Here is a 14588-nt window from a genome sequence, read left to right on the forward strand (position 1 = left end):
AACCAGGAAAATACAAAATGTAGTATCCCTGTAGCTATTTAATTTGTCTGTTATTTATGCTCAGCGTACCAAGTCCGCAAATGTACAACAGAATCTTTAGCTGCAGAATCATTAGCACCAGGTATTACATATTTTTTTACGCATACATTGTTTTCCTGTTTGTTTTAATACCAGAGCCATTACCAATTACAATTCTCATTCAGATGATCCCAGCAATAGGCATCATCAGTCCATGTCCTAGTCAACTCATGCAGGGAGTCGGGCAGAAATGTTCCTGATGCTGGGTGAAAATATTAACAACTGCATAACATATTTAAAAATAGATACTAACAAATTAATTACTCATTTAAAACATTCAGCCAGACCTATGCAACATAAAGAAAGTGAGATTTCATTAACTTATATGAAAATTTCTGTAAAAGCAAATGCATTCTGAAGCCATTTTACATGAAAATATCACCAAATCAATGTCAACATTCAGATGTCTATTTTTAATGTTTTTCTTCCAGTCGAACAATTGTGCTGGCCCTAGATTAAACAGTAAGACACATTTACCTGGTGTGAGTTATCCCACTGGAATAATTTGTGTGAATAAAGTTTAGTAAATGTCAAGGGCTGCAGGCTTTGGTCAAAAGCATGGAAAATTTCCAGCATCAGAAACAAAAGAATGTGTTCATGGAAAAAAAAATGGGAAATGTTTTATCGTTTTAAGTAAACAGAGACACGCCTAGGCCTGTATAAGATGGAGATCTGAGTCTAAAAACTCTTTTTTTAGACTATGCCCAAGCTTCAGGAGAGATTTACCTTGTAAAGTTCCCTGCAATTCTGCTTGCCCAGTTGTCTAAATTCAAGACCTGGTGGGAATACACAGTTTCTGTCTGGCTCATGTGCCAAGGTCCCCATTCTGCAGAGTGAAATATAGGATGCAGGTGATAAGGGGGAATGGGATGATAAATACTCTAGTTGTTGTCCCATTATAATACTGAAACTTAACAAAGGAGCAAACATGGCTGTGGGAAGCAGAAAGCATTCTTGGGTTCTATGGTGTAGTCATTTATTTACTTTCTGTGGTCATCTGGACCAATGATTTATGATTGCTTTTGCCTATGGAAGAATTACAACTGAGGCAATGAAGCCCTTGGATTTTAAAAGCAGTGAGTCAGAGGAAAGAAATGATCCAATATCAGAACACTGAATAGATTAAAGTGTAAAATGAATGTTTCCACCTTCTGTCTTAGAAAAGGTTCAAATTGCATCAAGTATCCCATACTCCTGAAGTCAAAATGAAAAGTGAAAAAGAAACATCTGTGGAAAATATGAAAACAGAGCTCGCGAGCGAACATTTCATGGCCTTGAGCATATTCACATACATAGATAGGAAATGTCCATATTTGATCTACAGTCTGGAAGTCATGCTGGTTTGATTGGTTTGTGTGTTAGCTTCCCAGCCACATCTGATCTTTTTTATCCTCTTCCTAAAACACGGGAGCAGCAGTATGCATTTACAAAGCAGAACTACAATAGGAAGAAAAACTGCTACCATAAACGAAGGTGGTGTATACCAGATAAATTGGTTAACATCAACCCATTTATTCCAAGCAAACACCAGTGCGTGAACAGTGCACAGCAGCAGAGCTAAATATCCCATCTTGCTCTGAAAAGAGAAAAAATAGTAAGCTATTTATTTTTTCCAACTTGGCAAAAAGAGTACTCTGTTAAGCAAATATGGAAATCAAGAAGGGCCTCAACCAACACACTTAAGTCAAAGAAAAGACACCATTGGCTTTGAACTAAAATTTAGGAACTATAATTCAAGAATCAAACTGTACCCCTCTATGCCACTGTAAGAGAAAACAGATGAGGCGTATTTTTCAAGTATTACTATACTTAGCTAATATACAGAAGAGATTACAGATTACAGGCTATTCCTGAAAAAGGGTCAATACTCAATATCTCCATTTATAGATGTCATCTGTATGCTAAATTACTTTATTTCTGTGATAAATTAATATGAGCTCAAAAGCAGATTTATAAGTGGCTTGATTATTTGCAAAGAAAAATTTTAAGGCCAACTAAAATCAGAAACTCTAGTAAGTCTAGTACTATGACAAAAGCAATTGCACAACTACAGGAAACTGAAGTCTTTCATTCCACTTACACTGATAAATTTGGCTTAGGATGTCTACAAAATTCAGGAGTAAAGGAAATTTTATGCTAGAGTTACTATTAATTTTGAGTTTCCTGTTGCATAACAATCTCGATACTGTTGGAAAAATGGAATTACTCATCAGTGAAGTCAAACACTGCCTTTCCAACTGCTAAATCTACAGGATCTGATTTTTGAGTATAACGGTTATTTGTTTATAAAACAAATCCAATATAGTAGTATTACTCTTCTGGGTTTCTTCACCATACTAATTTAATAATGAAAGCAGTCATGCACTCGGAGACTCCCTCCTACACCTGTCCATATATATATTTTCTGTAGAGCTGAAAACTTTTCTTACAAATGTTGCACTTCATAGAGGGCAGAATCTCAAATCACTAATTGTAGGAAGATACACATTTCAGATCTACTTTTCAAATTCAGATCAAATTTTCAAATGCCACGTACTTAGTAGGTTGTTGGATTTTCAGATTTTGGTGTTCAGGGACCTAATTCAACACTTGCTTAACTCTAGTGTGATCGTATTGATGTCAGCAGAACCACCCCTGATTATTACTGCATACGATACAAGAGAACTAAGAGCAAACCAGATACTTAGGTGAACAAAACAAGCACATCTGTAGTATGCTCAGGACTGGCTGGATTTGATTATGCATCTGTTCTAAGGTGTCTCCTTTTCAGAATACACCTTTTTGGGGGGGGTTATGAAGCTAACAATGCTGCAGATGGAAAACCTTTGCATGCGCTATTGGGCAGAAGTCTTCTCCTGGACTTTCCAGCCACCTGGTATTGCTCAGGCAGTACAGAATTGCCGAAACAGCTCCAAGGGAGCAACAAGCAATTCTTCTTATGTAGTGTGTTGTATGGGAACAGCATTGGCTGGTTCAGTATGACCTACTCCCCGTTCAGCAGGACACAGGGCATTCCTGAAACATAAGATACCCAGATGATGACTGAAATGCCTTCAGCACCAGAGGTCTTTGACCTAAGAATGGGTCCTGAAGGGACAACTGCTGCTCGTCGTGAAGTCAGAGGAGCAAAAAAGTGGTTTGGAGTTGTCTTTCTTCCCACTTTATACCCTGAACCTGATAGCCTTTTCTCCTGACAAAATAACAAATGAAATGAACATTTCTTGCAAAGCAATTAACAAAGAGTACAGAACAAACTTTTAAATTGGTTTCACTAACTCCTTTGTGCTTGATATTTCTAACTCCTAATGGTCTTAGCTGATAACATACAGTCCTGCAAATGAGAACTAATGACATGCAATAATGACATTTGTGTGTACCTGAATGTAGTGGAACTCTCTCCAGGTCAAAGAGTGACTGACAGATGGGATTGATGTTACTGCCAACAATGCCAGCAAAGCAAGTCCCAGAATTCCTAGAGACACATAAATCTCCATTCTCCAAACATCGTGTTCAATCCAGGCATTTTCTTTTTTTTGTTTGACCTGCCAAAAGAACACCATATTTAAAATGGCAGACTGGCACACTTAGCCATGTGTGTGAAATACAGCCATTTTCACCATAATATTCAGGAAATAAGCCATGCAACACAGTATTTTTGTTTGGTTGAATGTCTCTGAATGTAACTGCTATTTACTTCTGATGACAAAGTCTCCACTAGTATCTGCAGAGCAAAGGTGGGCTTTAAGTCAGAAGAATTTAGACTTCATCACTGTCTTGGCCCAGGAGAGACTGGTTCTGAGGCCCATTAGCCTGCCTTCACAGCAGGAGAAATCTTATTCTTTGACAAAAAAATTCCATCTATGGCTAAATACCATATCTGTGTGATTATAACAACAGGAAATATATTAACAGCACTATTTTAGGGAGCTAATTCAGCAGGCATTCTTAATGATGGTATCCTGCCAGGTTAGTTGTTTAGCTCTATTTTTTTGAAAACAACAACTTGGTACATTCAGCTGAACTAAATAGAACGGTTGGTACAGATGAAAAGGTTGTGATTTTAATAAACTGATGTCAAAGCTTCTCCTATTTATGACTACTTGCAACAGCCCTTTGATGCTGCTAGTGATCACCGTGGTGTAACATGCCCCAAATATGATCAATTCTTCATCTTGAGGACTGGAATTTTAAGGAAATTTCTGGTAATCCATTCAAGTCAGATTACTGGTAAGGCTGATTTCAGAGTTTTCAACAGGTAGTTTGACTGTTTACAGATTTCTTAAGAAGCTGCTAACATCATATTGTGCTTTTAATAAAACTCTAGATTAGACTTCGAGGGTAATAAAAATGTACATTTGCAGTCTATACCTTATATTGGAATATTGCTTATACTGCAATACTCATGGCAGTCAAGGCGATATGCATGTATTAGGAACTCTGTAGTCACAGAGGATCTTAAGAGAGCTTTGCAAGCCAATTATTGCTCATGACTCAGAAGCATGATTGAAATTCTGTCTTTTAACAAGTTAGTGTGCATCAGCCCAACTGTGGAGCCACCAGTGTTCACAAATTTAGTTTGTGGCAAATACAGATTATTGTGATTTAGCTCAGCCCTCCGTCATGGCTGGCTAATTCACTTTACAAAGAAGATGTCTAAAACTGGTGCGTACTCAGTTTTTGTAGATAGTTAGATTCCACTGGTGCAGAGAAGATTAATCCACACTAAACTAATAGTGTGCCAAAGACTTAAATGCTCCTGTGAGGCAGGTATAATTATGTGCATTTTACAGAGAGATAAAAAATCCCAAATGACGAAAATGACTTATTTAATACACACTGGCACAGCTGTGATGACTCTTGACTCTCTATTACATGCTTTAACAACTAGGTCCTGCCCCATCCCTTAACAGTGCTCTGTGGGGATCTGCTTCAAAATCAAATGAAGGCAATGAAAATGGCTTTCCCCCCATCCAGATTTGCTTGAATGACCAAACCAAGGATTTTCTGAAAAAAGAAGAGTTGGTGTTTGCATGCCCATCATACCTGCTGGAATGCCCAGTTCAGCAGCTTGTATCTGTATGATCTCCTCATCGGATAGCACAGGCTATAGCAGGCGTGCATTGTAGCAAAGAAGAAACTGAGAAGTCCAAATTGCTTTCTTGATAACATCCATCTATCCAGCCACTGGGGAAACCTTTTATACTTGGTGCCAAAGTACAGCTGGAAACCAGCAGCTAATATTCCTGGTAAATATACTAGTGCTAAAAGGGTAATTGAAACCACTGGTAAAACTTTGTTTATGACAAGGATCGGAATTTTATAGAAAACATTTTCCTTTCTCGTTATAAAAGGATATATGACATCTCTCATAGAAGTGTAAATAAATGTTAATAATGAGATCACAGATGCTATCTTCATTGGCAAGTGCCACTTGGGGAACAGATCCTGCTTGCAATGTTGTTCTGAAGAGTGTTCAAACTCACCAAAATGGTGTGCTTGATGTAAATTAAAAAGTGCTGCTGCTTCTGGTGGATTGGCGACTTGCATATCCACATTCTGGAAAGGACAGAAAGGAAATACCAAGTGAGTTCAAGAGAAGATTAAAAACTTCAGTAATGACAGTATTTGCCATCATGGCTTTTAGACTGTCCTGCACTGAAACCATATACAAAACATACACACTATTAAAGACAAGGCAGCTTGAAAACATAACGTTTCAAACAGCATAGTCACTAGTTCAGCAAGGCACTTTTAGCATAGATTTCTCATTCTTCATTCATTATCTGTGGTGATTTCAAAATAGATTTTAATTCCAGGAAGTTACCTACACCGCAAGGGAAGATGGATTACATTATGTGAAACATCATTACAGCTTCTTATGATATGAGCTACAGATTTCAAACGTCAAATTTCAGCTACAGACTTAATGATGCAGCACAAATAATACGCACAATAACAGAATCCAGAGTCAAGACAATAAAATATTTCATTCAGTCACTGCTATTTTAATGATAGTTAATTGGGGGAATAAGGATGTAAGTAGAAATGTTTGGGATCCAGCATATTAGACCAGCTGCACATCTGTCAACTCCAGCGTCAAGTCCTGTGGTCTTCTTCCTCTCCTTCACAAATGTAATAGTGTCCTCTTAACTTTTATGAAACCTTGTGAAACTGAGTCACTTCAGTTTAAAAAGCTGAATTTTCTGCTGCCAAGTGGGCATGGCTTGATTCTAGTCTCACAGAAGATCTTGGCAGAATTATCACAAACTTTAGAAGGAGCTAAGCCAGTACAAAATTTTAGTGTAATATTATAAACTGTTTTACACTAAGATAATATATTTAAAGATTGTCCCATAGTTATAGTTCATGGAAGAGTATACATACAAAATGAAAATACGTGTATCAACAGCAGGACACTGCACTTGATACAACAGACAACTGACCAGGGGTGGAGAACTGAGAACTGATAACATTAGGTAATAAACATGTAAGTCCTTTAATATTCCTGTGAAATATAAAGTAAAACTGAACTAATGCTGCAATGTCTCAGCTTTAGAATGGCTAATGTGGCAGATGTCCAGACCTCTAGAAAGCGAAATGGCTCTGTCCATTTTAAGGAAGGCAAATATTAGTAGTTTGAAAGTCGTAAATTAGCATTCTGCTAGGACACAGGAGATCTTCCTATCTCAGCAATATTATCTGGCTTTATTCTTAAGAATCAAATATTACATTGAAGCTGATTCAGAGGTCAGTTCAAACAAGGTATTACTTGTAAATAATGCAAGGGTAAGTAGGTGCGAGTCTTGTGTTCATCTTCTATGATACATAGGTGTTTTGTTTTAACGGAAAGATAAAAATGTACATTGCTATCTGGCTGGAAAATCCTAACTAGATTCAAGGTAGCCTGTTTCCCACCACATGTCTGACTGAGTTGCCTACAGTGCCTCACAGTAAAATTAAAGGGCATGGTCTTCATCAGGATTTTTTAGCTGAAGAGCTACTACGTGTTTATCTGATGATAAAAGCATATCTTTGTAACAGTGAAGGTGTAGCCTAAGTAACTTTTATTCTCTAGTCTGTGAAGAAAAGTGTAGTCTATGCATTGCAGAATTGGAAGTTGGTATAAATTATACAAACTGAGATTCACATCTGAACCAAGTTTCACCTAGATACCTGCTTCTTGAAGAGAAAAAGCATAATTCAGTATTTCACAGCCTGTGAGACAGTTCACATTAGAATAGAAAGTTGTAGCTTGAACTACTTCTGCGCATCAGTAGTTGAAGAGGCAAATGCATTTTGGAGTGGATTTTTTTTCTGGACTTCTTTGTGTGATGCGGAAAACTTACTGAATGCGATGTGGCAATTATGAAGACTCCTTCAAAGATAAATTTTATATTCCTGTATAAAAATCCCAAATTATTTCTACAGAGCTTTGCTCATCTTGTAAAATGCAATTAGCAACTAAGCTTATGTAGTTTTTAGCTGGCCCAAACTTTGTGTATTTTTTCTCATGGACTGCGATTAAATTGAATGAGATGCTCTTTATCTTTTTATCTCTTCATGTCATTATTGTGACAAGACTGTAGGAGTATTGATGATATGCCAGTGTGATGGGAACACTGTTTCTGGACAAAATCGAATGAAAGATTGCAATATTCTCTGTGACGTATGAGCTGCTTTTTTACAGAAACATTACCAAGTTGCTAAGGTTTCCTGTATTTCTTCTTGGCATGATGCTCTGACCTGCATTCTGATCAATGGCGTGATTATCACCTTCCCTCTTCTCCATTGCGGAAACTCCCTGCGAAACAAACACAGGATGTAAAACAGGTTTTGAAAAGCCCTACTGGAACTTTGAGGCCTATTTTCCCTCAAAATGTTTTCTTCCCTCTCCTCCACCCATTTGCTGGAGAAGGTACTATAATCTTAGGGAAAGGACAGTCTGTCCTCTGAGAAGGGAACAGAAAAGCTCAGCTTGTTTTTTAGGTAAAGCACAGACTAAGAGAGGGTATGAATCAACAAAACAAAATCACTGATGAAAAATAATATTTAAGCTAAATGCCCATGTTGCCAGTGGAATGAATGCACTAATTCAGGCTGAAAGTTTTTAAATTACGCCGAGTAAGTTTGAAACAGCTTACACAAATAACATGTAAAATGTTATGAAGATGGATTTTGGTAAGTTCATGAGTTCTTGCTGATGCAAGAAACACATGCAAATGTGTTGTTCCTAATATTTTTTAGGTTTCAGGATTTAGGTTTAGGATTGGTCTAGCTGGCAGTCACTCTGTGGCTTTAGAGGTATATTCTTCCTTTGAGATTGTCAGGAAACTCCAGCTGGAGCGTCACTCATGCTGTTCCAAGGTATACAGGCAATACTCATCACCCACAAGTACCAGCAGAAATGGTTCTACGCTATTAAAGGACTACAAGAAACCAGAGGCCAGAAAAAAAAAAAAAAAGGAAGAGAATGGATAAACTGAAAGAGATGTTTCTGAAAATCCTAGAATAGCAGGAAAGACAGTATCTTGAGGGCTGTAAAATAACTACAAGGACAGCAAGGACCCTGCAACAAGGACTTCCCGTGTGTGCATCCCACTGTCGCACACTGCAGGGGGAGAGGCACTAGCACCACACCACTGGGAGCTCAGGGTGCCATACCACAGTGTGACTTTCTGCAGCTACCTTTAAGACAGTGACTAGGTAGCTCTTCCATGTACTTTCCTACTGAACAGCTGAATTACTAGATATGAAACTGTTTTGCTAACTACTGATTCTTTTATATCCATAAACCTTTTTGGGAAATTGTATGGACAAATCAGACTTTGACAGCTGTCCTTTTTTTACTGTGTCTGGTTCCTTCAGTGGATGAGTCCTAGTCTTGTACTGTCTGCTATGAGGGTTTGCTTTCTGCCAGGCCACCAGACTCCTGAAGCTGAAGAATTATTTTCTTAAGTATTTCTCTTTGGATTTTTCCCTGCTGCTAGCAAGCTGTCCCTTTGGGCATAACCTTTCAGCCAAGTGTTACAGAGTAGGGTCAACAAGAGCTTCTGTCTGAAGGTCAGGCTGTTAACCCTTACCTACACCAGCTAATGGATGGTTTGTATATCCTGCACACAAGAAAGCATGGGCTGATGAAGGCACATTTCTATTTTTTCCCCTATTCCTAGGGCTAGTCCTAGTGATTTCATCACAAGTTTTGGGGTATCAGATATCTTCATAAAACCTCAGCTCCTGCAGTCCCATGATTACTTAACAATTTCTACTTCTGTATGTTTTAATATACTGTATTTCTAGCATTTACAATGGCAAAGAATAGTTTACAAACAGAGCTCAGTATAATGTATTTACCTGGAAAAAAAGAAAACAAATACAGTGAGCTCCAGTTTAAAAGAACTCAGAATAAAGGCAGTCACACTGGTTTTGAGGCCTACCCACTGATTTTTAAAGTTTGATATGGAAAAAAAAAAGGATGTAAACTTATAGAGTGACTTTTTACTCTTTTAGGCAATGAGACTGACTTCTTAAAATTGTTGTTAGAACAGCTTGTGGCTCAGATCTTTGCTGCTTTTTAATTTTTTTTCTGTACTGATCTCCATTTAGCTTTCAACTGTTAATATCGCCAGTCTACGTGAGCTTACACAGTGATCCCAGCCACTTCCTAACTCTCCTCTTCTGACTACCACACTATCTCGGGGGTCCAAAAGCATATTTTAGATTAGGAAGCTCTGTGTGGAAGAGCTTGACTCACCTGATTCTCATGCTGTTATCACTCTTCATTTAGAAAATTCAGAAATGAAGAGTCCAGTAACAGCTTCTAGCTAAATGTTTGTATTGATGAGTGTGTAGTAAGTGATATCATGAGGCGAAAAAAAAAGTCCATGAGCTAGAATGCCAGCTGCTGATCCTAAAAGCTGATTTATTGGTTCTTTTGGGAAACTATGTTTAATACAATGTTAAATACAGCATTAATGGTTTATGCAGCAGAAGACAAGACAGAGAGAAAAAAAGAAAGTGTGTGTGTATGAATGAAAGCATGTGCTTATCCATGGAAATATGAGTTACAGCCATGTGACTCCATGCAAGGAAACATACGTGCCAGACCGTAATCGTCCATTTGGCTTCTGATACCAGAGTTAACACAAAATTATTTCTTGGGTACGCCCAATAACAAAGCACAATAATAGTCTTGGAAAACCCTAAATACAAGGCACTTATAATTCCACTATTCAGTGCCTTATGAATTGCCAGAAAGGAGTCATCTACAGCGTGTGTCTTTTTGGAATACATCTGAAGAAAAAAATTTAGGAGTCCTGTGAGGGGCAGAAACTAATTAATTATAGCCCTATCTAAGTCACAACTGTTATGAAAGAAAACAGTTGTAGTAATGTCCATCCTCAGTGCACACCCCTTCTGCTCTGGGAGGCAGCTGTGAATGAGGATGGAGGATGTCCAGCTGCAGAAAGCCAAGTTTCCAACGCTGTGAGTACGCTACTGCATTTCGTACCAAGAAAACAGGCTCATTATAATGCTGAACCAACAGGGATGCACACTGTGCAGGCACTACCCCGAGAAAACATCATCCACAGGCAGTGAGAGGTTTTCCTGAGTAAGGGGTTTCAGGGCTGGCTTCACCAAAAAAGAAAAATGGGTAAAATAAACAGGCTATGATAATAACGCTGAGGTGATGGAAGAGGCACGGGACGGTGACTACATCTCTCTCCTTTGGCACCATCGGAAAACGATAGCGAGAAAGAGTTGGGGATGACTGTCGCGCTTTTAAAGCGCCTGCTGCATCGTGCAGGAGGGTGTAAGCGCCCGTGACACGAGTCAATAACTATCCCTGCTCTTCAGAAATTCCGCTGAGCTCCGTGGAAAACCGAACGCAAACGCGGGGGGCTGGAGCCGGGGAGCGTGGCGCGGCGCTTCTCCTCGGTCAGAGTGCGCCCGGGGCGGACCGCGCCGGCCGCGGCCGGGCCGGGTGAGCGGGAGCCCGACGCTCCGCGCCGCTGCCCGGGGGAGGCCGGGCCCCGCGGGGAGCCCGAACCCGCGCCCGCGGGGGGACCCGTCCCGTCCCGTCCCGTCCCGTCCCGTCCCGGCGGCGCGGGGCGGGCGGGGCCCCGCGCCGGAACCCGGCCGCAGCCCGGCCACGCGGGCGCGCGCGGACACCTCCCCGGCGGCTCCGCCGAGGGCCGCCGCCCCCCCGCCGCCCCGGGGCTCACCCACCTCCGCCCGCCCGCAGCGCAGCCTCTTCTTCCCGCGAAGGCCGGAGCCCCGCCGCGGGGGGCGGCGGCAGCGCCGGGCCCCGGCTCGGCTCCGTCAGCAGCGGGGCAGCCTCCGCCGGCGGCGGTAAGGGCGCCGGTGCCCGGCTGCGGCGCGGCTCTGTCGGGGAAGGCGGACCCGGGTCAGCCGCCGAGCGCCTGCCGGACTCTGAGGAGGGGAGCGGCGGGGGGGGCCTGGCCGCAGCCTCCACCTCCCCTCCCGGCCCCGCCTTCCGCGCCCATCCCGCTCCCCTCCGCGCCGGCGGGGTGCAAGCCGGAGTCCCGGCGCCCGCCCCGTCCCGAGCCGCGGCGGGCACCGGAGGGCGGCGGAGCGGCGCGGCCTCGGGGTCTTCCCTCCGGCGCCGCCCGGGGCCGCGGTGCCCGGCCCGGCCGCCCCAAGAAGCGCCCGGCCGTGGGTCCGCCGGGGCCTCGGCTGGACAAAGGGCGCATTCACCTGCGCCCTCCCCGCCCCGCAGGAGGGAGGAGGAGGAAGAGGCGCCGACGTGCGCTGCCTCCCCGCTCCCCGGGCGCCCCTCGCCGCCGCCAACCCGCCGGCCGCCGGCAGCCCCTCTCCCTCGGCCGGGGCGCACCGGCGGAGGGTGCTGCAGCACGGCGGGGGCCGGGGGCTGCCCCCGCCCCACCGGCGGCCGCCCTGCAGATCCCTACCCGGGAAACCACCTCCTCGCCGTGCAGTCCCTTCTCCCTTCCCTAGTGCTTCTTCCAAACCCGTCGCTCTCCCAGCCTGACAAAATGCTGTATTGAATCCTGCTTCTCATACGAGCAGTCCTCACTTTAAAACTTAGTTTTTTTCCAAATACCATGATCTTGTACCTTTTTTTCTGTGCTGGCGATTCTGAAAAGGCGGTTGCCTCCTGGAAGTTTAGCCACACAGTAGTGTGAACTATCATTACCTTGGGAAAGCTCTGTTTTAGTGGATATTTCAACATTTAGTGGCTTACCAACATTGCAGAAAACATGGCCAGTCTGTCTCAGAAATGTTTCCATTTCTTCACGCAGAGCTCATTGTGTCTTCCTCAGGATGTCTTCACAAAAATGATGCCAAGTCCCATCCCTTTGTATCTTGGGAATATATTTTTTTCTCCCTCTCAGTAGATGTTAAGTGGACATAGACTCCAGCTGAATGCTACATCTGGCAGAAAAGAGGAGATTGCTTTAGAAGGAATAAAAGATAGAATAATTTTCTCTCCTGTGTTAAACCAAAACCTGAACTTTTAATTTTTCTTTATAGTTGCCTTCATTAGCATGTTTGTCTGTGCTTTCATGAAGGCTGTTTTCCACGTGCTTTCCATTAGTTACTTTTTTTTGCAAGGGATGCTAACATTCGTGTGCTCTCACTTTGTGAAAGTGCCGTTTGATTTTTCTTTTCTACTTCTTTTTCGTACTGTCGGTTCGGGTTTTTTCCCAGCTCCCGGTGCACAGCATCGGCAGGGTGACGCCTGGCGGTGGGAGCGCAGGGGAAGGAGGTGCTCCGGTGTACCGGGCCGCTCACACGCCGGGCAAACGAGAATTTGTAGTGCAAAGGGCTAAAAGCATCGTCTCATCCCAGGTGAACTCCACGGTAAAGCTGTCCTCAGGAGGCCCTGCTGTGAACTGGTGTTATGGGGACTACATTTATAGACCAAAAGGTAGCTCAAGATGCTGAGAGATTTCAGCATGTGGATATCCTATCTTAAGGATATCCTTAAGATATCCTTAGCCTTTTCATAAAACACACAAGAGCTAAGCTCCTGCATTCTCAGAAGATGAGACGAAAAGCCAGCCAAAGCGAACCTGGCTATTAAATAGTACCTTGTCAGCTGCTCTGCACAGGTGCTCCTAGGTATCTCTGGCCAAGAAATCCTCTCTCTCGTCTCTGCATCCTAAGTACTATTAGTTGCCTGTCTGTGAATAAAAATGGAAAGCTCATTTTATGTGGGTGCTGACCAAGAGGAAGTAGATACAAATGCTAGGGAAAACTTTCCTTTCATGGCTACCCTAAGGCATGGCTTCCAGGTCATTCAAAGTACCACTTGTATTGGAGTGATTACTGGAAAGCAAACTGCATGGCAGTCCTCCTGCGGACTGTTACATCTGGACGGTACCACTGCATGCTGACAGCTTTGAACTGATATTTATGCAAAGTGCTATGCAAGAAGTGTGAGACTGAAGGCAGGAAACACCACAGGAATCAGGAGTCGATTCAAAATGAGGTAATTTCTCTTGGCACTTGTAGAATGGGGATGATCTCACTGACAAAAATTTAAAGGTGTGCAGATTTGGCTAGCTCCAAACACTTAGAAAAGTGTCAGTATTCTTTAACTATTGTATCAGTTGGGTGAGAAAGAGTAATACTTCTGTGGTTGCTGAAGTGTGACAGGGTGTTTTCCAGAGATGAAAAACACTCTAGTGACTCTGTCTTAGCCCATCTGTGTTTTAGTCCTTCTTCATTCTGGACAGAGTCTGTGTGTGATGTTGTCAAAGGATGTGAGGGAACGGTAGATTGCATTTTCCGGAGGAAAGAAAATATTGCTTCATTGACAAGACTGCCTGACAGTGCTTTAATCTTGAGGACATTTTCACCACAGTTCATACAGGGAGAAGTCTGTGGTCAGGGCAATTCATCTGCTTCTGCAACTGCTCTTTAGACTAGGAGCTCTGAGAACAACTTGCCAAATGGTTGGAAAAGTGGTGCAGTCTTCCAGTAACACACAGGCCTACATATAATCATACCAATGCTTAGTCTTGCTCTGAACTTGTTGAGTAAGCCAAGTGTAACTATTACTGTCAGCAAGATGACTCTAGCATGCCCTTGGGTGACTCAGAAGTGATGCTGCATGGGGGGAAGTGGTGGGGAAGGGTGGAAACCATTCCCTGTCATTTAAACAATTGCGAATGGGCTTGGTTCAGCTCTTGAAACAGTGGCTGGGTTTCCAGGATGGCACTGGAGGGGGTTCAGCAGAGGGTTACCAAGGTTGTGAAGGGCTTGCAGCACATGCTTCCTGAGGAGAAACATGGGGAGCTGGGCTTGTTTAGTCTGCTGAAAAGCAGGCTAAGGGGTGATGTAGTAGCAACCCTCAAACGCTTGAAGGGGAGGTACAAAGGTGATGAAGCCCAACTCTTGTTAGTAGTGCCAGGGAGTGTGAGAACAGTCAGGGATCACAAATTGCAGCTCAAAGGTTCATATTGGGTATTAGGAAAAAATTCTTCACTGTGAGGACAGTGAAAATCCAGAGGGATTGTGGAATCATG

General features: G+C 42.8%; 1 protein-coding gene across 1 annotated transcript; it reads right to left on the minus strand.

The window, feature by feature from the left end:
- Nucleotides 1-1396: 1396 nt before the first annotated feature.
- On the minus strand, nt 1397-7867 carry STEAP1 (STEAP family member 1; the record flags this gene model as incomplete). The annotated part of the gene is made up of 4 exons (XM_082321896.1): nt 1397-1654; nt 3456-3620; nt 5122-5634; nt 7775-7867. 4 exons carry the CDS (start codon nt 7865-7867, stop codon nt 1397-1399), a joined length of 1029 nt encoding a protein of 342 aa, XP_082178022.1.
- Between the last annotated feature and the right edge of the window lie 6721 nt (nt 7868-14588).

The sequence above is a fragment of the Platalea leucorodia genome (genome assembly GCF_965183815.1).
Source record: "Platalea leucorodia genome assembly, chromosome: 1".
NCBI lineage: Eukaryota > Metazoa > Chordata > Aves > Pelecaniformes > Threskiornithidae > Platalea > Platalea leucorodia.